The 24,446-nt window shown below is 36.3% G+C and overlaps 1 protein-coding gene across 1 annotated transcript in view; it reads left to right on the top strand.

Annotated features, from left to right (window-relative positions):
• The first annotated feature begins 522 nt into the window (after positions 1-522).
• The window catches only part of IQCM (IQ motif containing M), a 63,718-nt gene continuing 39,794 nt past the window's right edge, over positions 523-24,446 (top strand). Inside the window, exons 1-2 of the mRNA XM_071555971.1 lie at positions 523-587; positions 1,038-1,108. Of these exons, the coding sequence (XP_071412072.1) occupies positions 523-587; positions 1,038-1,108 (136 nt within the window). The remainder of the gene's footprint in view (positions 588-1,037; positions 1,109-24,446) is intronic.

Genomic DNA, 24,446 nt, shown 5'->3' with positions numbered 1-24,446 from the left:
ACTTTATGGTACTGTTGACTATTGCACTTCTCAGTAGTCTTATTTCCAAGCCAGAGCTGAAACTAAGGTATTCCTATCCCATGGAGTCTCCTGTGGCTTTCAGTTACTTCACAGCAATTCTAGAAACTGGCCATGGGGACAAACTCATTCCCTGTGGGATGAGAATGTGCTGTGTGTCCAGCATTATGCAAAATTAACCATAGTTAAGCAGCTAGGTTAAAAGATGTTAGATAAACTTGTTTATGTTATTATAATGTATGTATATATTTAATGGAGCCCAAAAGCACAGTCTCCATGACTGAGTTGAAATTCAGCAAATATGGGACTGGTACTCATGAACAGTGAGCAGTTCTCAGTAATTGGTTTTTCTAACAGAATATACTTTTTTTTTCCAGAAAATTGCTTCATGCGACAGCTACACATCCCATTATTTTAATGGCAAAATAAATGAAACATCTGGAAGTGACAGAATTACTCCACAGAACAGCAAGTGAACAGATGAGGAGACAGATTTGCATGGCTATGAGGAAGCAAAAACCAGACCAGCCTACTCCCACTGATCCAAAAGAGAAAGAAGCTTCACAAAAGTAATTCTCCTTGTCTCACTGACACCCATGATTCACATAACAGCCACAGCATAATCTGTACACAATGCCACTTGCCCAGTGCTCTTTACCAATATGGACAAAATGATGTCTTGCAGTGCTACCATAGAAAATATTTGTTTGCTTACGTTCTTTGACTTCCACACCCACGACAGCAACATGAGTGGCAGCTAATTACAGTCAGAATGCTTGAAGTCAGTTTGTGAATAACTAGCATGAAGCCATCAATTTATTTTCTATTATCACAAAGCAGTTTTTAAATTGTAATGACTTTAAGCACATGAAGACCAAGTAATTTAGAAATTAAATACTTTCACATTGAAAAGTCCCTATCCCAAAATCTAGTGTTTATTCAAATGATTAATTTTGACTTGTAAGTGCTTAAAAATGTATTTTTATTTGATATTTTTCTTTGTTTTTATTTTTATAAAGCAGATCCTTGGACTTACTCTGCTCTTCTTCTAGACCATGTGGTATTCCTGGGTTTCAGATCACACACAAAGGTAAAGAGAAGTAAATTCTGTTCTGGTACAGAGGATAGATAGAATATGATTAACCTATAGTGAGTATTAGAAAAGAGAAGTTATCTTGAGGTTTTGGTGGGAGGGATATCTTTATATAATTCCTCATGTTGAGTGTATTCTTTCTAATGTTCTGCAAAACTTCAAAAGGTTTACAACTTTGATGCTAGGCAAATTTATATAATTTTTTAAAAATTGAGACTTTTTTTGTAAATCCATCTCTCTCAGGGCAACACTCCATATTTGTCTCCTAATCCCCTCCACTGACTAGGCTTTGCTAGCTTACTTGAAACCTTTATCTTAAATCTTTCAAATACAAAATGCAAGGTGTGTGTTTTTCTGTGAGCTATGACACATTTTCTTTGTATATATGAGCACATACCAAGATCTCATCTGACTGACAGCACCACTGTGGCCCCTCCTGTCTTGAGCAATTCCAGCATGCACCAAAACCCCCTCCTAAACCTTACTTGGATGCTTGGGCAGTCCAAACAGCAGTCAAATTGCCTGGCCACAGTCTGTTCCCCAGGGATTTAGGGACTGAGTTGAAAGCTTAGCTGATGGTTTTCCCATCAGTTGGTTTCCCCTCAGGGACTTTGCTGCAGTTCTGGTCTGTGATCCTGAGATCTACCACCTGTTTGTCTCTGCTCCACCCTTGATTCTTGATCCTGGCTCTTGGATATGCATCCCTCTGTTCTGCCTCCCATCCCAGTTTGTTCCTGCTGCCAAACAGCCAGACTAATCCTGCCACAACCTTCTTTGTTTGACATCTCCATTCTTCAGGATGGATCTTGTAACTCTCGGCTGAGTCTTCCCTTGCCAGCATTTACTGCTTGAATCCTGAATTTAGCTTGTATTAGCTTTTCACTGGGCTAAGCTGCTGTAGTATAAGGGACAGCCAAGATCCTGAACTCCTCTCCTTCCACGGAAATGGACTAAAAATACTGTGACTGAAAAGAGATTTTCAGTAAAAGCTCCTCATGCAAAATTGGAGACTTAATGCTTTTGAGACCTAAGGAACTTACTCAGTTCCATCTGTTTCAGTCAAAGGGCACTGAGAAATAGATAACAATATCTGACTCTTGTGAAAATAAGACACTTATCTGACTCGAGTTTTTCTTGATAAACAGAAACAATAATAAAAATGTGTTTGTCATAAATGCTTCTTGGGGCTTTCCTAGACTTTACTGGGCTCTGAATCATGATAGCCACTAAACATTTTCTTAATCTACTGCACTTAAAAGTCCCTGGATAGGCCATTGCTAAGAGCAAAGTGATCTGTCTGCTTTGATCTTCCCTTTTTTCTGCACTCTCTAATCTTAGTGTAAGGAAATGTAAGGCTGTGAATAGCCAATGGCTTCTGAATCCGTCAGGTATTGAGAATGAGTTAACATCCATTCTTTCTTGCAGTGCCTTCTGTTTAGGTCTTTTAAACATTTCAAAGCCTAGATTTTCATGCAAGCAGACAAAAAAGAACCGATTTAAGCTACTATCAGTAGGATACTGGTGTCTCAATGAACGGGAATGTTTAGACTATATCCACAATGTGTTTTTGTAAATATTGTTTAAAAAGGCAAAGAAAGGCTCTGAAAACCTGTGTTTGTTCTTTAGGACTAAATTTCAGCATGACAACTTGCCTCAGCAGCAGCCTATGGTTGTCCACCCCCAGAGCAGATCAGCTCTCAATTACGGTTTGTGCTTTGGTCTCTCCTTCCTTACAGGGGGAAGCAATCTGTTACAGTCTATTCAGCACAGGATTATTTTGCCTTCCTCTCTGGTCCAGATCTGCTGGGCAGCAAGGCTGGATGTCCTGCTCCCACCACTCACACTGGCACATCACAGTGTGCGATGAGAGGACAAACCTCTGTGGGGTTACAGGGAGCTGTGATGCTGTTCAGAGGAACCAAAAAGATGTGAGAGAATCTTGCAAAACATTGGATCTGTCATTTTCAAAGGGCATAGTTGTTTTTAGTATGTGCTAGTCCCCTATTTGGGTCAAAATGACTGATTCTTTTATTGGTACTACTTGTACATCTGTACTGTAGGTAGAGGAAGTTGAAGCTGAGCATCAGTTGATCTGTGAGATGATGTTTGTTACACATCTTTATAAAAAAGCTTATAATTATATCCTCACGGTAGCTGCAAAAATGTTAATTTCAAAGAAAAACTGTTTTTCAAATCTGTTCTTTAATGCTTTTAAAGATTCTAAGTCCATGCACATGTAAAAATATTATTTTTAATATACTAAAAGAACACAAGTGGCAGGTTATCCCTTTTTTTGAGGTAAAAGGGGTTCTTTTCTTAGGCTTAGTGGATTTTATCATTAAGAGTGAGGAACTGACAAGTAGTGGTGAAAATGGCTAGGAGTGTGCAGCAAAAATAGGTTTGCTAATAATTTATTCAGTGATTAGTGCCAGCATTCCTCAAAACATATTCAAGCAACTGTCAAACTAGCTGAATACCTAAGTCTTCACTTAAAAAAAAGGTAAATTATTAGATTAAAAATGTCAGCATTAATTCTACAATGTTTTTAGGGAATGACATTAGTCCATCTGTCTTGCAAAGTAAGAGAACCAAAGCTTTTTCCTTATCTTCTGAGAAGAAAAACTGACAAATTTTTTAAATGTTTGTACAGATCTCTGGTTGTATTCCTTTGATTCTAAACTGCATATTAAATGATGAACATTGTCATTCCTCTTGTAGTAGAGGTTTGATAAAAATGCTAAATAATCCATTCAATTAAAAATAGAAGGCAAAAGCTTTAAAACTATGAACAAATACCAATTATTTTGTGTGGATAGCAATATTTGTGGGTTTATCACTAGGCATATGTAAAAATAAATATAATTCCTAAGATCTACTGCTTACAGATACAGCAAAGTTGATACAGACAATTATTGATAGTGCAGAATGGCTATGGTATCTTTATTTGTTCATACCAAATAATTAGAAGCCTGCCTTTTTTGAAAACATTCATACCAAGAAGAATAGCTCTCTAATTTTGTGTGAGTTCATTAACATAGTTTCTTACAGTATTTACATGATCCTCTTGAGGCTGAGGAGAGACTGGGGGGAAAAGAGTAAAGTGCTTCTTTTGCTGTATTCTACCCACTTTTTTTGAACAAAGTTCCTGTGAGTAACAGGATGCAGAGGAACCAGATGAACTAAAGGTAGTGTAAACTATGGAGAAGCCCTGATTCTTTACTTCTGGTAGTTCACTGTGGCCTGCAAAACCCTTAGGTCTTTGCAGATCTGGAGTCCATTTTTCATTTCTCCTGCTCTCAGCAAAATCATTTGAACAAAGCTTAGAGGCCGGGGTTTTTTTTCTTTATTTTTTACTATAAGTTATTCCTCATACAAAGGTGATAGAACACGGAATATTTCTCTTGCAGTGAACGAGATAGTTCAACATGCGACTTAAATCAAGGGGCTTACTTATCTCTATCAGCCAAAAACAATCCAAGGCAAAGGAACTGATGACAAATATGTGAGAAATCAAACATATTTGATGATAAGGAAGTAATGCCAGAAACCTTGCATTGACTGGGTTCATCCTTATTCATGAACAGAGATGACTCACAATCAGACACTGGTTTGAACTTAGTTCAGCTTTTTTATTCTCTTTCCCACCTCTATTTCTGTCATACAGAATAATGATTTTCTAGCAGAATACAGGGAGTTGAAATTCAATTTTTGTCTAGTAGTCTGTTTGATTTTTTTATTTCTTTGGTTGGTTTGCCTATTTGTTTAAAGATCCATGAGCTCAGCAAAGAAAACTTCAACTTCAGCTTTAAACAGTTTCTTTAAGTAGCTGAAAACAGCATTGTAAAGGAAAATTGCTGACCACTTTTGATGGAAAGAGCTGGTAACAATACCCATGTAAAATCATGGTTGAAGATATCTCAGTGTTGAATGAAGTGTGTCAAATAAAGCATCTGATTTTTTCTTTGGAAAAATAATGCTATGCTGGAAACCCTTGCAAGACCACTCATCTGTTATGGTTGGCCGGACTCAATAAGGTTCAGTAAGGCTCATCCTGGCCAACAAGGCCTGATTGAGTTTTTCCAAGTCAGTGTTTGTGTATATATTTGTTAGGTTGTGACAGATTTGGTACTGGAAAGAAAAGGAAATCCCAGAAGCCACATATCTATAAACCTGTGCCAGACCTGTAGTTTCTACAGATAGGTCCTATGTGAAAAGATAGAACTTCTGAATGCCTTGATGAAAATTACCTTTTACAATGAAAGACAGTTTTCCTGCCCTGGCTTAACAGATAATTTTAATAAGAAATCTGTTTTCTGAATTAAAGACTAGGTGCAATAGAGTCCAGAAACTCAAAGGGCAAGTGCTGCATGGTACTGCTTTATCTAGGACAGATGAGCTGTTTTGAAAATCTGATCTTCAGAGCTGAAAATCTGATCTTCAGCCAAAAGCTGGAGGACTTAGTGTTACCTGGGCTTGCTGCTAAATACAGGGGTTGCAGTATCACTCTCTCTGTTGAGTTCACTCAGTGTGAAAACATCTGCAGCCCCTTTTCCTCCATAAAGGGACAATGGCCGTTGCTGAGCATCAGAAGGAGAACAAGTCTAGCTCTAATTCCCTCTTCTGTCAACATTGTGATCTGTAATCAGTCACATCTGGATAGAACAGAAAACATCAAGGCTGGGATTCCATTTGAATCCTCAATATTTTTTTTAAGAAACAATCAAAGTACTCCTGTCTGCTTCAGGCACATTTATCTATCACTTTTTTCTTTTTCTAAGAGAAATGGCTATTCTATCAGAAAAAAAATAGTGTCAGATGAAGAGATGTTATCCTTTTTAGATTCTAGCATAATATTTTTCAATTATATTCTTGTAAAATGGTTGGGCTATTGGTAATTAACATTATCACACGTATAATTTAAAAAAATTCAACACAATTTGTGGGGCTAAAATTTTATGATGGCTAAATTCCTTTCTACCACAGGAAACTCTGGAACTGTTTATTTTTCTTGCTTGGTTTATCACAGAGCATGGTCGTATATCTATCAGAAAAAAACCCACCATATTTATTTAGCAGCATGAAGATATAGAAGTGATGGGACTTTTTCATGGAAAACATGTGAACTGTTTCATTTCTTAAAGGACAGTATTAGCTGGAAATATGATTTTCCGGAAGGAAAGGAGAAGAAAGATTTGTAACACTACAAATAAATGGTGCATTTTTAAATACAGCTTGAATCATAACATAAAAAAAAAAGGTGAAGAGATTTCACTTTCTAAGACAGGAAAACAATTTGACCTTTATAAAAGATATTCACAGTACATATTGCTCAGGCCCTTTGATGCTTTGTTGATAAAATCAGAAGCTGTTTAGAGCAAATTAGAGTTATCTTGATTTTGAAGCAATAGAAAAAAAAGAGGACAGTTTCAAGAGTGATAAAACAGACTTTCACTCTCCCAACCAAGACCACAGTTGTTTGAACTGCAGTCTTTATTCTTTCCTCTGTTTCTTCTGACACAATATTATTTCTTCTTCATCTTGTATTTTTGCATGACAGTTGAACAAAGAAGCTTCATTGAGTAGATCGGGGTTTGTTTGGAACTACAGCTTTGTATGTAATTCTGAGGGGATTTGTAGGCAATCTTTATGAGGGCTGCTATATTTTTAGTAGTCCTCTCACTTGCCTATTAAACACAGGGCTGAACAATAGTAATTACTGCACAAATACCAAGGTCCAAAAGCAGTACCATTCACTTCAATGGAGAGATGCTGTGAAAGCACATTTGAAAAATAACCCATGTTGATAAGAGCTGGGGAAGAAGAGAGAGAAACTGCAGTTCAAAGGGCTTTTACTGAGGGAGCATAATTCACTCATGTGTGTACAAGATTCTTTTCCCTGTTGTTTGCATTTTCACTACAATAAAAAAGGCCTATGGAAGTGCCCTGTGGGCAGAAAGTGAGTTCTTTAATGAAAAGGTTTATATGACTGAAATAAAGAAAGGCCATGAAAAAGGGTATTGCTGGGAGGCTGGAAATGAGCTGGATCAGCTGGGAGGGGATCAGCTATACAAGGAGTTGAAGGGAGAAGATTAACTATGACATCAGATGTAGAGACCTGCAAGATGGAGCAGGAGAGATGTCAAGGAGTGTCGATGAAGACACAGTGTCTTTTGTGAACTGGAAATTTCAGGGTCATCTATCAGTGTCCCTGTGCCAGTGCAGGGACAGAGAGGGACCCTCAAGGTATTCAGGTGTGTGCTACCTTAACCTCTATTTTGTTTGTAAATCCAGTATTGCTTTGGTGAAGGTGAGCCTTTTTGTGGCATACCATTTTCATTATTTTCAAACACTAGTTGTACACTGCAATGGAAAATGCTATATTAATATATTTTTCAGTTTATGTTTCTGTTCTTTCAAGACTGCTTCAAACTATGGACTGTTGAATTTATTAAGCTTTTCTCTTTTTAAAAAAAACATTTGAAAAGCATCAATTTTTAAAGGATTTATTTTATTTAAAAAAAAAGTTTCCTTTTGTTCCAAAATCTCAAGAATATACATATTAGAACATTTGATCCTGTTTCACTCATATACCATTTCACATTTTGTCTTTCATACATTGTGTACCACAGATCACAAATAAACTTTTATGTACATGGTAATACTTTTCCAAGACAGAGCTACTGCTTAGTTTGATAGACCACGTCATCACTGAACTCTCACAGTATGAAAAAAGACAAAGGGTCAGTGGTTTTGCTCACATTTCTCTTTAAGCAGAACAACTTTGTAGATCTCCCTCAGCCGTGTTTAACCAGTGAAATAAAATCTGTCACAAGAGAAAAAAAAATAAAGCTCCCAAATGGGAAGCCTATTTATAACTAGATTTCTGCCATTTGGGTTGAAGACTCCATTCTCTTCCCTGGTGAGGTGTGGGTGTGCTAACCCAGCAGCTGAACTGGGTGAATGAGACTGATATTACAGGCATTTGGAAGAGATTTCAAGATTTGTAATGCATAAAAATAAAGCTGATGAGACCATCATGACATAAACACTTCATTTCCTTCTTAATACAAGCAGGAAATGAGACCAAATTTCAGATGTATTTCTTGAATTACTGTGGTTTTCTAAGTGCCCTTGAAATGTGTTGCATGTAAACAAACCTGTCCTCTGGGCTGGACAGCCAGGTTAACACATGCATTCTTGATTCTTCCAAACAGTTTCTTTCCAAAGTAAAATTAAAGTCTAGGAGTTTAAGGACATATAATTTCAACAGATCTGCTTTTTTTTCCTTTTCGATAAAAATGAAAAATGCTGTCTGGATTGTTTATGATTTGAAATATGCTTGGAAAATCCACAAAATTTTGATTGAGAATAAATCTATTTTATCTCTAGTATGGGCCTGCTCTGTCACAGTGTATACCAGCTTTTTCCCAGGAACTCTCATCAAAGTTTGTGCTAATCAGAAAGCACAGTAATAGAAAGTCCAATTAACAAAGAGCATTTTTATTTCAAATATTTTATGCATGTAGAGGTTTGCAACATGAACTGGCAAAATCGCTTTACATAAAATATGCAACAATGCTGCTATCTTCCCTAACCAAAAAAAAAGGTTGTTCTGTTTCCTTGTTAAGTCAGAAATGTTGTTTATTAAATTTCAGGCTAATTACTTGTAATATCAACCCTGAAAAGCAAACCTTTGTGGGTGCACTTTATGAAGCCTTCCTCATTCTTCCCTAGTCAGAGTCTGTCTGGTACATTTCTAGCAAACAAATTGATGTTTTTCCAAAGATACTAAACTATTTACTAAATATGTGTCTTTGTTTAGAACATAGAAGGGTGTTTATATAATACTTTAATGAAATACTTTCATAACAATATGAAATACTTTATAAAATACTTCCATGAAAAAAAATGAAGAATCTTCATTTTCAATAACCATGTTTTTAAAACGTGGCTGTGATATACAACAAATGAATTGCAGAAAATATCCTGTGTCTGGCAGTTACCAGTTCCACCTTTGTTGGTTAACTGACATTGGTTTTGTTCGTGCTGTTGAACCTGACACCAAAAGTCCAATTAGTGCTGATTCAATAGCTGTTTCTATGCCATGAATCATTACATCTTATGTGGCTGCTCAGCACTGGAAGTTTTCTACCAGCACTAACTCCACTATTAGGAAGAGTGACAGACTTCCCTTTTCTGAGAAAAAAAGGTTGGTATAAGGAAAACAAACTTCAGTGTTACAAATGCTTTGTCTGCAGCAACATGTAAATCAATAAAAGTGAAGTGGAAGGTTGGAATCAGTACAAATAAAAGAAATGGGCTGAGAATTGCTATACTGTTTAGATTACAAAAAACAGAATTCCTGCATTTGAAAACTCTTACCAAGCCCTGAAGTAGCCCAAGTAAGGGGAAATGAAAACGAGCACTGTCATGATGTGTTAGTTACATCTAGTTACATAGGTAAGCTAGAGTAAAATTGCAGCAGTCCAAAGCAGCTAGGAGAGGGTGAAAGCTGGATTGGCATTGACAGAGTGGAGCTTGGAGATGAGAGTTTGGGAATAGAAACAGTCATTTTTCCATAGGTAGCTGCTGTACCTACACGTGGATACAGGTAGTTCCTGCCTTGGAAAATTTGCATTCTACATGTCAAAAAAGGCAAGTAAAATTGATGCATTCACAAAATAGACTAAAAACTGCAGATAAAAAACTCAGACTTATTTAACAGTCAAAACGCAGTCTAAGCAATGGGTATTTTAGGAAAACCCATCTTTGTTGTGTTGATCCATATGGGAGTTAAGGTTTTAGGTTGCTCAAAATTCTGTTAGACAAACAAATAAATTTTTCTATACTCCTGAAGTTCACCTCAAACAAATTGTGTGTCCAGAAAAAAGTTAATCAGATGAAATTTAAAGTGACTACAGTTCATAAGAAAGGGATGTATTATAATGATATTATATCTTCAAACTATATGAGTTTTCAATGAAATATTGAATGCTTCTTTATCTTCTGTTGCCTGAGAACTACAAAGACATTGTAACATTGTGTTCATTCTGGACTATTTTGTTCATTCTGGAAAATTCTGTTCATTCAGGAATATTTAAATACTTTGTTGCTGTGCTGCATTTGTACTTTCAATTCTTATTTATTTATGTAATCTCTTATTGTACATACACACACATAAATACTCAGAGATCATTCACATACATTTATAAACAATTGCACAAAAAATATCCTAATTCTGTTACAACCTCAGCCACTGGAGACATTCAGAAAATACTTATTTCTTATAATGCAACTTTATTTAAAATAAATATAATGAGAGTTGCAGTGTAGACAGGGAGTACATTCTCCTATTCTGATGCTCAGATGAAACACAATCTCACTTAAGCTCTCCTGGCAGTGTAAAAGACATCAAAGTGGATGCAAACTTCAACCTCATTCTATGAGTGCTGCATATTTCTAGATCCTGGCTACTATTTTTCCTGTTCATTGTTTTAAAGCACCCATAGACTGACTTTATACATAAAGTTAAAAAGTTTTGAATTAATTATCTAACACAGAGTTAGCAAACAATCATAAACTATGAACTGCTGGTTCTCTATTCTAGCTAATAATTGCTTGTAAATACTATAGATTACAACTAACAACCTATGGAAAAAAGGCATTAGCTAACTGTGAATGTTCACCAACTTCTTCCTTTTCCATCCGTGAATTCATTTCTGGAGTTAAATGGTAACTGGTAAAGAGTGGTTTTGTGAGAAGCTTTGTTTAAACCCTGGCTTTTCTCAGTGATTTATCAGATAACATAGAGGTATCTTTCACAGGATTCCTGCAACTGCATTTGCCTTTAAAAAGGTTAAAAGCACAGCTGGCTGACCTCACAGAAATATTTTTTATGGGAAGGGACTAGGTAAAAAGTCTGACAGAAAAATGAAACTGGACAGGAATTTGGAAGGGAAGGTAATTTGGGCCCTGATAAAGTTCAGTAAGTGTCAGAAAACTTGGAAAGGTATAAAAAAAATTGTTTATTTCTTAAACTTGATTCTGACTCACTGGTCCCTGAATTGCAAAGGGATGTAAACTCACCGATCTATTTTTTATATTGCTGATATAGAATCATAGAATCATAGAATCGATTGGGTTGGAGAAGACCTTTGAGATCATCAAACCCAACCCTTGGTCCAACTCTAGTCCATTTACCAGATCATGGCACTCGGTGCCACGTCCAATCTGCATTTAAAAATCTCTAGGGATGGTGAATCCACCACCTCTTTGGGGAGCCCATTCCAATGCCTGATTACTCTCTCTGGAAAGAATTTTTTTCTGATCTCCAACTTCAATTTCCCCTGTCAGAGCTTAAGCCTGTGCCCCCTTGTCCTATTGCTGAGTGCCTGGGAGAAGAGACCAACCCCCACCTGGCTAGAACTTCCCTTCAGTTAGTTCTAGACAGTGCTGAGGTCACCTCTGAGCCTCCTCCAGTATTAAGTTCTTCAAGGTACGTGGTGTTGTGTAGAGTAAATTGTGTGGGAACACATTTGGAACAGAGAGCCCAATGTGTTGTGAACTCTGAATGTCTCTCCATTAAGATATTTGTTTGTCATCAATATACAGCTCCTTTATCTTTCATACCCATGTGTCTCAGACAATTTTAAAATTTAATTTCTAACTAAACAGGAGGGATTATTGCAAATACAGGCTATAGACAACATTTTGCAGTACGTCCTAAATGATCAAGGTTTTGAGAAGTGACTCAAATAACTAAACTTTTCAGTGGATTCCCCAATTTACATATTCACAGACAGAGTCAGAAGTTGTAAGATCCGTTCCGCTAAACAGAAATGTACTTAACCAAAAAAATAAAAACTGCGAAGGAATGATACATCTTTAGATCCTGTTCTTTCTTGAATGTAGAGGCTCAACACCATTTATCTGTAGTATGTCTTCTCCATAAAATACAGAGCAGAATTTCCTGTGTTTTTTTGTTTTGTTTTGTTTTTTAAATGTAGTCTAGGAAGTAATTAAGTTCTAAGTTCTTAGCAGTTAGGGAACTCACCTCTCCTGGTAGCAGCCATAAGATTCCCATCAGTTCCCTATAGGAATTACGTTACATTAGAAAGAATGTTGAATCCAGCTGTCATTGAAAGAAAATCCTGGACTGTCTGAGGCTGTAGAAGGCACCTTACAATAAGCAAGTAGATGAGCATGGCCTGAGTCAGGCATTTTGTCACAGATTCTTTTACATGGTCACCTTTCTCTAATGATTTTCATCTTTTAGCATTAGTGAATACTTGGCAGAATTTTTGTTGAGTTTTGGGTAGAAGGCTGAGCTCTTATGTGCTATTAAATGACCAGTAGAATAAGAGAAAATATAATAAGGCAAATGCAGAAAGAATTTATAAAGTTTCTTCAAAAATAAAGTTTCTTCTTAAAAAAAAAAAAGAAATCATTTATACAAAAATGTAAAACTGTCAAAAATAGCTAGTCATGATTATTTGTAACACTAAAATGTGCTAGTGACAGTAAAGTTTGTGACCAAAGACCAACAAAACTAGATAAGAGAAGGAGCTCTGTTGATTGGGGATTTCTCTAGCAGTTTGCAATTAAAATTTTCTCAGAAGGGCTTAGTGCTCTTTTTGGAGAAAGAGTCCTGGACAGGAAGGACCATTGAACGACTTCAGTAAGGCAGCTCATATTGTTTTTTATGTAATGGGAAAAACTGGCATGATTCAGATTTTCATTTCTTTGGACAAATATGACTCAATTTTTCTGCATAAATTCAACTATTTAATAAAATAAGTGTAGACATATTTTAGCCTGTTCAAAAACACTTGTGAAGACTGAAAGGCTTGCAAGAAAATAATGTTTTTAAAAATTTTCATTTTGTTCCTTTAAAGAAACATCTACCTGTAAATAAAGCACAACATAAAAAAAAGAGAGAATGTTTGATAGCTTCTATTGAGTTGGACTGGGTTCTGGATAGTGGCACTTGAAATTCTAACACCTCTTCAATGAGAGGAGATGTTATACCTAAAAACCATCTTATAACGATAGTTATTTTTGAATGTGTGATCTTCAGATAGATACAGTTAGATAATCATTCTCTATATTCTTTGGAAAAGAGTATCTAGAGATGATTCATTGTACTAGTGTATTCCTAGGACCATTCTCAATATTAATGGCATGCCCAGAGGTGCCATATTTAGTCTCTGTTACAAGCTTAAGCTGATGGTGACTAAGAGCAAAGTCTAAGCCTTATGTATATTCTGACATTTGAAATGTCTTAGGAATTTATGTTAAGGTCATTTAAGCTGCAAATAAGCTGTTAACTGAAGAATCCTGTAGATGTATGAAATGACAGATGAAATAACTCCTGCTAGCCAATGATGTGCAAATCTTTCCAAGGAAACCTTCCCGAGGAAGAGTGAAAAGTCCATGGACTACACTCACATTTTAAAAATATTATGGAAAAAATAGGGAAAAAATAGAAATCAGGCGGGATGGGATAGACTCAGCGATCTTGTCCAGATTTAAATCAAGAATAATGTTCACAATAAGAAGTAATGCTGAATGTAGCAAAATTTTCAGCTTAGGAAAGTAGAAGAGTGTTGGGGTGTCTAGATAAAACAGGTTTCCTCTTGCCTAGGGAGGCACCTGATCATTAAATATGTCATGTACAAAGGCATCTTTGTTACTACATGTTTTGTGTGAAAGAAGATCACCTTGCAGAGTATTTCCATGCCTGACTGCATTTTCTTTAATGAGTAAAGGCAACAGAGATCACTGTAACTTGTGAATCTGGATGAAACAGGGAGTGTGCTTGGAAAGTGCCTGTAGCTTTGCTTACATCTACACACAAGGGGCATTGTTGTTTCAGAAGGACTTTCCATGTATTGTCTGTAAAATTAACAGAAACAAGAAAGTGAGAATGAATCATATGAATCATTAAACTTTAAAATACGCTTAGTAAGATCTGTCCCCACCAGACCTATGAGGAAGACTAGGTTATAGACAAGGTGTTAGATTGCCAGAATGCCATTATTTTGAATTACTGAATTATTTTCTTTAGGATGAGATAGAACGTAGCTGTGGTGTTTTAAGAGCTGAGATAGTTTTGTTGCTTTGTTTGCTTGTGATTTGCACTTTAGTAGGGTTTTGCACTTGACCTAAAACGGGAGATCATTATTTAAATAGAAAGCTCTTTCAAAGCTAACTCTGAATTACCCAATTCAGCATCATGATTCAAGGCTGATAAAGAGTTCTACTGTTTATCATGCAAAGTGGCTCCATGGTTCAAATTCACGTTTAGATAAAATACCATAATAGTCTGAATTGAACAAAATATGAAACATCTTTTCCCACTCTCTCATCTCTGATTCACAATAGAATGATCACTTCTCTTTTCCCCATTGATGAATGATGCCGGTTTCAGTGTTCTGGCACAGAACTGCAGGTGCCTTTTCCTGTGCTACCTTTAAGCTTGGGAGATACTGTTTGTTGATAGTCCAAAACAACCTCTTTAATGCACTTTATACTCATTCTTAAGACTAACTTTTACTGCACTGGCTGCTCTAGAGTAACAGCCTTAAGCCCCTGATGTACTGTGACAACTTCATGTCATGTCAGTTGAATTCACTTAATTGTGTCCTGGTATTAGTTTATTTGTCTGTGTTCCTCTGTTGTCTCTTGATCTTGAGGGCAATTATCTGAGATAGTAATGGTTCTATACTTTATGTATTCAAGCAGTGTCCTGCATTATGGAACACTGGGACCAATACTAAGGTCTTGGATTTCTGTAACATGGTACCAGTAACTATACTAGGTGAGTGGAATTTTTATTTCTGATTGCAACCTAGTCATCTCTTCCAGTTTTTCATGTGACACTCAGTCCTGTTTCTGGGCTGCAGTGATCTGTGGTTTGTCATTTTTTTTTGTTTGGTTTGGGTTTTTTGTCTGTTTGTTTTGTTTCTAATTACCTTTGGGACAGAAGTTGAAACAGTCTTTTGAGTAAATAATATTCCTGCATTTCAGCGTCTTTGCAATTTTAGAAATAATTTAAATGTCACTTTCCAAAATGGCTGGAAATTTTTAAATTATACTTTGAGTAATTTTCCTTTCTTTTTGTAGATTACTGTGATTATTAGATCCATATAGATCCTGTCCTAGTAAGAATATTTAAGGTAGTCACAAATAGATCTCAGGTCCTGTACAAGGGCAGACTAATAATAAAATAGGAAGAAGACTAAGAAAGCTAGAAGGAATAAATTAATTTGTTAGCCCTGACTCTGGAGTAGTTTTCCATGCAGACATTATTCCTAAATGAAAGTTACTTTTATTCCAGAATAATTATTCAGCTCACAAAGCAGCACCGGCTCTGAGACAAAGCTGAGACTTCTAACACTTGGTAAGTTTATCTCTGAATTCCTGCTGTGCAGATGGCGCAGTGGGCTGGCGAGCAGCAGGACTGGGAAACAGGAGAGGAGTTGGCAGGTTGGTGAAGAAGATAACAGGTGGCTTGTGAAGTGGAAGCAAGGTCTTTATTGTAGGCCACCCTTGTCTCAGGCAGAATTAAGCTTTGAATTCCTCAGGGGGAGGTAGCCTCACATGAAAGCATATCCAACCTATTGGACCACATGCTGGAGACTTGAAAGGTAGTTCGAGAAGTAAAGAATTGTGAACTTTTGGATGGCCCTGGGTAAAAACTGGAAACTACTCACTGGGATGCTGATGGACCAGCACAAATGGAGGACTGTGGAAGAAATAAGCCATATGAGGTCTTGAGCTAGATGGCTTTGTTGCCTTTTTATTTTCTCAGCAACCTTAGCAGAGTACAGATTGCTGTAACAGCCAATTAAATTCCTTTTGCAAGCAGGAGGCAGGAGACTGAACTCAATTGGCAAGTGGCTCATCATAGCATGAAGTAGGAACAGCTCACTCCAAATTAAACACATGCTTCACTGCACGGTTTTACGTGGAAGATTCTGAGAAGATAAAGCCATTTGACTCCTTTGTTACAGCAGAGTATCAAATAGCCTGGCAAGTGCAAATTGGAAAGAAGCTTTGTGTGTACTTCTCAAGTCCCACTTTTCAGAGGTTGTTGATATGATTTTCCTTATTTTTAAAAGGGAACACACTTCAAGATATGTGGTCATGTTACTTAAGGGAAGTAAGGTACTATTTACTTCACTTAAGAAAGAATACCTAATGCTTAAGAAAGTAAGGTGAAAAATAGCTTTTACTCATCTTTATTAAGTCTTATGAGTGGCAGTCTGCTGATCAAAGGTTTATCTTCTCAAAATGTTTATTTTTGAAATGAACAATACTTGTACATGTTTGAAACTGGATTCACTAACATCAAAGACGTTCTGAGATCTGTTCATGGTCATGCTGATCATTTTTAGTTTCTATTATTTATTTTTCATTGTCAACTTCTAATCAGAATCACATAGTGATATGCACAGCTGAAGGATCCATGAGTGCCTCAGACTGTTTCTTCATAGGAATGTCATGTGAATTACCAAGATACTTAATAACTCTGAGTTACTTCATGTGTCTATCTTGCCTTGAATTCATACATTCAACTACAGAGATGTTAAAAAGTCGGATGCTGTAGTGTTGGATCTTTACCCAGAAAATAATTTTCAGAGAATGACTCTTGAGGTTTTATGCAGATTGTATGCCTACTGCACCTCCATGTCCACTCTTTTCTCATGTTTCTTTTCTCATAAAGCTGGTGTTAACATCCAGACTGCATTAAAATAATGAGGCACATCTCAATTGCTGAAGAAGAGTAATTTTACCTTCATATGAAATTGTGGTTGGTGACTTTATTAGGCATTGTCTTGGCTTTAGAGCAAATGAACTAAAATGTAAATTGCCTTTCAGCAGGTACCTCACATGGTTTGCAAGACTTCCAAATAGATGAGTAGGGTTGATAAAATGATAGTCTTTAGCTACGGTGGTTTTGGGAGGAGCAACTTCAGGACCCAAAGCTCTTGATCACAACCAGACGTGAAGACCAAAATGTAGCTATAGTATAAAAGCCAAGCAAATTGGACAAGACTACTCAGTGGTAACACAGAACTTATTAAATAAATGACCAAAAAAGGATACACCTATAAAATGAGGTACTAATTACAACTGTCTCTGAGCATCTGCATATGTTTTAGCTCTCCCACCAGATAATAATTAATTACTCTGGTGGCTGATGATACTAAAATATACAAGATTGTGGAGAGCCAGATCTTCTATTTGGAACAGCAATTAATTGAACTGCATTATTAGCTTTTTAAGAAGAATGACTTTTTTTTGACACTTGAGTAACTCATTCCTCACTGCTGGAAATTTGCAATACTTGTCAGGGCACTGACTTGCAGCCTTTAAAACCTGCGTTCTTTGATTAAAGGATGATAACCAGTGATTTTAATTCTGACTCAGTGAGTAAACTTGCTAAATAGAAACCTTGAAAGAGTTGTTTAGTTGTCCTCAATGCATTGCCTGTATTAGTCTAACCATATCTGATTTTTCCAACAAAATGATGTTCAGTTATTTGTTCATGAAAACATTCTAGTAATTGGAAAAGTAATGAAAATGTTTGGTGGAGAGAATCACTCCACACACATATACCTCAATGAGCTCTGAATTTGGCGTTTCTGCACAGGCAGGAACTTGGAATCATTGTGTTTAGGTGTATGAAATTGCTAACCAAAAGGAGTAGAGGAAGCAAAGAAGTTGGGTATGGAAAGGAAAAGAACTTAGGTCTGAACAGAAAACACCACCCTGTGTGTACCTTGAGGCAGGTAGAAGTGTGGAGAGAGGCTACAGTCAGAAGCCGACCATCAGGTCAGAAAAATCTGTCGATGGGAGCTGGGCTGAAGTATCTGGAAGTCCACAGAGGACAGGTGGGTCTAATGTGGTAGGTAACGGGCAAGGCTGGGGTACAGCTGAATATGTGACTGGTTTGTGTAAAGGAGACTAAGGAACAGGACTGGAAGCATGAGGTATCAAGGAATATGTGGAAGCAAACAACCAAAAGGATTTGCTTTTTCATAGAATGAATAGGAGCAAATCACTTGTCAGGCAAATCATCCCTTCAGGCAATTGAATGTATCAGACCCTTAACAGATAGGGAGACCCCTGAGAGCAGCTGAGTGCTGATAATTTAATTGGAACTTACTAAGAATGTCAAAGTAGCTGGCTGCTGCTCAGGATAGAGCCCTTACTGCAGTCATGGCACACTCATCTCTTTACCATGTGTCAGTCATACCATTCTAAAAAGAAAAGAAATCTAGAAGGGAGTATATGAAATTGCCAGAAGTGTTGGGATAGTTTCTGTCTTGAACCAGCTGGGAATCATAAGGTGGGAAAATGTCTCATCATAATGGATATCATAAACCATTTCAACCATCCATTGTTTCAGTATCATAGAATCTAGGTAACAGAGGTAATGGACCAGGAAAAAAATCTTGAAAGGAGGAGTAAGGCTAATAAAGAATAATATATATTGTTTTTCTAACTCAAAACCTAGAGGGCTCTGATGAAATCATTAGGTGGCAAATGTAGAACAAAAGTACAAAAATCTTTTCCTTTTAATGCATAATTGAATTGGGGATCTGGCAGCCACAGGTACTGCAGTCTGGAAATAGAAAAGGGATCAAAAAGAGGTTAGACAATTTGATGTCTCATTGGTTGTTCAGTGGCTATTTAAAATAAGGGCATAGATGCTGCCTATAGCTCAATCACTAAACTGCTGATAATCAGAAGTCTGTAGTGGAGGCAAATCACCCTTGAAAGTGCCATGTTTCTTGTGCCTGCCTATACTCCTATGCTGGCCATGCTTTGGAAGAGCATATTGGGAGGGGTCGTATTTTGGTGTGATATCAAATCTCTGTTCTTTAATAATCTTTGTTTATTGCTGTGTTAAAGGAACACAGGAACTAAAATGGCAAAGACATGTTTCAACTATATACTGAGTTGGTTTTGGTTTTACAGATGAAATATTCTTTTAAAGTTGTAGCCAGATCAAAATTACATCACCATAGAAGCCAAACACCCTAATCTACAAAATTACAGGAAATGTTTGCCGGTTTTGTGTTTTCATAATTCATTAAATGAAGACACTTTTGGAATTGCTCTGTCTCAGGACAGCGAGTAGTCATTGAGGAGACGGAAAGTGGAAAGCAATATTTTCCTTTTTTGAACCTGTGCATCCAACCTTAAAAGAAAGCATTGCTAGGTTTGTCCTTGAAATTTGCAGTTACTAATTAGGTTGGATTTATTTCTTTGAACTTTTTGGTCTTCCTCAATAAAGCTTTAAATCTTGTCTAAATTTGGAACCTTTTAAAAGTAGATGTAGAATTCTTTAAATATGTGGCTGTTATGAGCTGACTTAGATTTTACTTTAGATTTTTATCTAATTTGCTATGTCTTTTTCCTGTTTTTTTAGATTACAGAAGAGTTCCAAGCCAGTGAAAAGAAAAGCATTCCATCAAGTGCTAAGTCAGAATGAAAGAATATCAGGTGCAGATGAAACTTCTTTTCAGACTTATTTTTCAATGTTTTTCTTTTGTGAATTAATATTGAAAACTGAAAAAAATAATTAGAAAGCATAAGTAGGTCTTAATCATACATTTACACTATTTCCAAATAGAATCCATAGATTCTTGATGACATTGAGTTACCAAATCTCAGAGTGGTGATTGTGTGTGATGAGTGAGATCTGTTTGTTTGATGTGTATATTAAGGTTCCACTGAGATCATTGTAGCTTTAGAAAACTGGACAAATTTTAGTATCAGGCCCTGAGACCAACTAAACTGGGCCTACTGAGGCTGAGGATGGTCTCTTCAACTGGAAGCAAAAGCTGTTGCTATACCTGTCCTTTTGGCTTGTCTTCATGCCTCCATTTTGTTTTACTATCACATTTTTATCTTCTTTGTACATCCTGAGTGAATAATTTGGGAGGTATCTTTGACTTTAAGCAGTGTTTCATCACCTTATTAATTTCTGTCTGCATGAATTGTCATTAGCTGGTCATCAAAATTCTACTCAGCCATACATTGATTAGGTATATGCATATCTTCAGGTTTTATTTGTAAAGTGATAATTTCTGGGTTGAGAACATACTGACACTTCTGATTAATCACTGGGCTTCAGTTCAGCACTCCATCTGCATTCAGCAAAACACTTAAGCATATGCTTAATTTTAACTTTAGCTCAGGTAAGTATGAGATTGTCTCCATCCAAATGCAGCATAGCTTCTTAAGTGTGTGCCTAACTTTAAACATATCCTTAAATCCTACTAAAGCTAAAATCAAACACATCCTTAAGTGTCTTCATGAATATGGATAACTACTGAAGGAGTTTTGATGAAATGAACTCTGTTGGCCATTAAATAACAAGAAATGCCTGGCCATGATTTCATTAATGTCCTGCAGGCACGGAAGATATAACAGAGAAAGAAAACTATCCTTTTGAGTCTTGAAATCCTGTGTACTGTTGAAGATAAAGTATTTTATAAACTGTGGGGAGTCTTTCTAACCCTTGAAAGACTGTATCCATGGGAAGTCAAGACTTCATTCCTAGTGTTTCATTAATTCAGCATGTTCAATAAAATTGTATTTACTTCTTTAAACAAGACATTTCAAATAATGTATCTAAATCTAATTAAAATTACAAATGATAATGAAAGTGCAGCTGGTCACAGCAACTTGTAAAAGGAAGTGAATATACAGGTGGTAAGGATGCTGCAGCATGTTTTCTATGATTTTGTTTTATTTTCACTTCTGATGTGTTTGATTCACATCACCATTCTTAATTTCAATCCATTTTCACTTTTACTGCTTCAACCTCTACAATCTTTCTGCACTATTTATGTGAAAAGCTCCTTGCAATTTTTATTTCAGATCCTCTCCTATTGCAGTTCATGAAGTCTTTCAGCAGTAGGCTGTTAATCCTTTGCAGATTAATATGATTTCAGTGATAATCCTTTCATTTGTTGAATTTTTAAGGCATATAATCATTAAAGAAAGTGCTTGACAGATTTTCCATTAAAGCAGTTCAAAGCAGGTGGTATGTCTTTAATGTATGTCGGTAGCACTTTATGTTGCTCATTTATAAAATTAAATTTGCAGATGAAGTGAATAAGTCTAGGGTTAGTTATTGGTCTTTTCCTTTGGTAATACAGTTCAAATCCAGTAAAGAAAAAAATATTCAGAGGTTTGCAGACAAACCAGGATTAGAATATCTGCTTGAATGCTCTTTTCACAACTCCATTGCTACTTTTCTTCTGGCATAAGGGTCAGCTTGGGTTCTGTCCTGATACTGTAAAGCTTTAAGTTAAGTATATGTGGTAAAAAACAGACTATAATTTAAATGTGAGCTTTGCCTTTAGGTAGGACATAGGGTGTAAATGGTGCACAGGAGTAATTCCAGTTCTCTGCACAAGGCTAATTCTTATCTACATTTAAGTTAAACTTATGACTGAAATGCTCTTCCCCAGATGGAACTGAAGTCTGTAATTATCTTAATAATGGTGCACATAATTTTCTTGCCATTAGGGGTTTTGGTTTACTGTTGGTTCCCAGCTCACTGTCCATGACTGCTCTTTTTCATCCAAATTCTTTAACATATTTTTTATTTTTCTTTTTCCTGTGATGTTTCCCATATTGATTTATTTCTGATTTCCCTGTTCTTTTATGCACACTGATGAAATGATGGACAGGAAGAGAAGGCACAGGTATTAAAATATAGTGATACAGAGTGCTCCTGTAAGCCCCATTTTAGTTAAGCTCTCAGAAGCAATGCTTCAAAGCTAATAGACAAGAAGCAGAAATGATTTGAAAAATGTTGGAAGTTCATTAAAACCTCTGTTTAGACAAATAGCTAGAAGGTGTGGCCTGTCATAGCTGATTTTTTGCTTTTTTATGCTGAGAACTCATAGATGCTTTAGGCAGGAGGGAAAGGAAGCAGACACCACAACACTTTAAGAAAAGCAGGTCCTGAACTTGGCAAACCTTTAGCTGATTTTGTCACATATTTGCAGCTTTAAAATGATTTGTCCTTTGCAACAGCCAAAATAAGTGTCCTTTAATCACTTCCAACCTATTAACAGATGGGCAAACAGCTTTTATAAGTGGGGCATACAAAATACTCCAATATCAGCCAAAACTAATTAGTAGCGTTATCTGAACTGAAATTTTAAGTGATGGGAAATATATTAATGCAGATAAACTGATAGAAATTCCTTTTCAAACATCGTGCTTGGTACTTGTTCTGCTCTAGTATATTCTAAACACTTATTAAATAAAACCCACTTATTTCTGTTTAGCTATATTCTTCTATTTAAAAAAACCCAAATTTTCATGTAAAAGTTATCATTAGAGAGTGTAACTGAGAGAAATTACATTAAGCAAGAAGTAGTTTAGGATACACATTTTGTGGTATAAAAGAGGAAGAGATGTGTAACTGAACACAACCACAAAATTAATTAATCTTTTAGAACAGCACAAAATACTGGTATAAGACATTATTTATACAGCAGTGCCAGAGCATATTAAATATATCTTTGCACAGCACTATTAATCAGAATATGTAAATCATATGAAATTAAATTGTGATATTATAAAAAAAATTTGCCCCATGTATAATTCAGTAGGAAGAGCCATTCAAAGCATTCCCATCAGATCTGCATCATGAATTTGATTTTACAAAGACATCTGTAGTGCAGACAGCTGCTGTACCTAAGTGAGGAGTTGATTGTACACTTGATCTTCCAAACAGCCACTTGTCCATATCTTTCACATAAATTTTTTTGTCAGGGATCTACAAAAGAATGTAATGGTTACAAAATCAGAACTGTTCTGAAATGCATTTTCATTAAAAGAAGAGTAATTAAATATGTTGATTTTAGGAAGACTTTCTCTACTTTCATCCAAGTGTCCTGCCTTCCTCAGATAATCTACTTCTACCTCAGTTTACATGGTGATTTGAAGATCTTGTTTGAAAAGTCAAACCTTGTCTAGAATCTGCAATAAATCTGAAAACAATATTAGGGAAATATTTCCAACTTTTTTTCTTACAAGATAACAGTATGGAACCTGCCCTCCCAATGTATATAATTAACTCTGATAAACTTTTTCTCAAAATTTGGAAAAAATTGGTCTGTGGATACACTCTGTCTACTCTATATGCCCATGTAGATAATCAGTGAGGTAGTTCCCTTCCTGTCCATCTGATGTAATGTTGTTCCTGGGTCTTTGAAGGCAGTGGGTTTGATCAGTCTGGAGATGCAGCCCTTGGATATCCTTATGCTTGGCACATTCTCATGTCTCAGAGTAGAAATACATCACCTGGAACTCACTAGACTTGTCCAGGAAGAATTGTGGTGATGAGCATCCATTGAGGGTATTCCCTGTGCAGCCTATGAAACTGCAATTTCCTTGGAACCCTACACACAGGTTAAAATGTTGTTCTTCTCTGAGAGAATCTCTGGGGAAAATAGTAAATGCACAGTCTCTGCTGATACGGAGCTGAATTAAGCTGGTAGAGAGTTCAGTTCCTTGCTCAGTGAAAAAGGTTAGAGGGTGTATCAAATTATAAGTGAATGGTGAGACTGTGGTCCCATATTAAGAGGTTATATGAAATACCTGGAAGATTTTTTAGCCAGGAGAAAGATCAAGATTGATGGAACAGATTTGTCTTTGCGGCATAGAGTGGAGTGATGAATAAGTGCAAATGATATTTTTTAATTATAAGAAGATGGTGTGATGAGAAATCCTGCAGGCTGTTGGCTAGATGGAGAAAGTGCCATAGAATACCAGAAACTAATCAGTCTGAAATTCATCATCTATGTTATTTTGTTTGTTGAAAAATCAATGTATTATAACCTCAAAACCAGACAAGTAAAACACAACATTTTGATAAAAACTCAGATCTCAATTTCTTAAGCATTTTATCTGACCAGCACCTTACTTAATGAAGACCAGGCATCAAAAACCATTTTTCTCTCTATTCAATGATATTTCAAGCAGATTCGTTTAGTCTTGGCACAATTTGGATGTGTTAAGTAAGATTAAAACTGGCTTTACAGCACACAGCTACTTATGACCTTAACTATAAAATGACTATTTCTATTCACAATTGTCCCATCAGGAGAAAGAAAATTCTAAATCTGGTTGGTTCACATTTCTGCCAGTTACACTGCTTGAAATACAAAATCTAACATTTTTGATTATGTGTCATATATATTGTGATGATTCCCTCAGCTGGGACACAGGTAATCACACGAGAGGACTGTAGAGATGAAACTTTAGAGAGTTTCTTTCTACTCATTCTGTATCA

Source organism: Pithys albifrons, chromosome 5, assembly GCF_047495875.1.
Source record: "Pithys albifrons albifrons isolate INPA30051 chromosome 5, PitAlb_v1, whole genome shotgun sequence".
NCBI lineage: Eukaryota > Metazoa > Chordata > Aves > Passeriformes > Thamnophilidae > Pithys > Pithys albifrons.
Note: the sequence above shows the minus strand (reverse complement) of the source record. Positions and strands in the feature narration are given on the sequence as shown.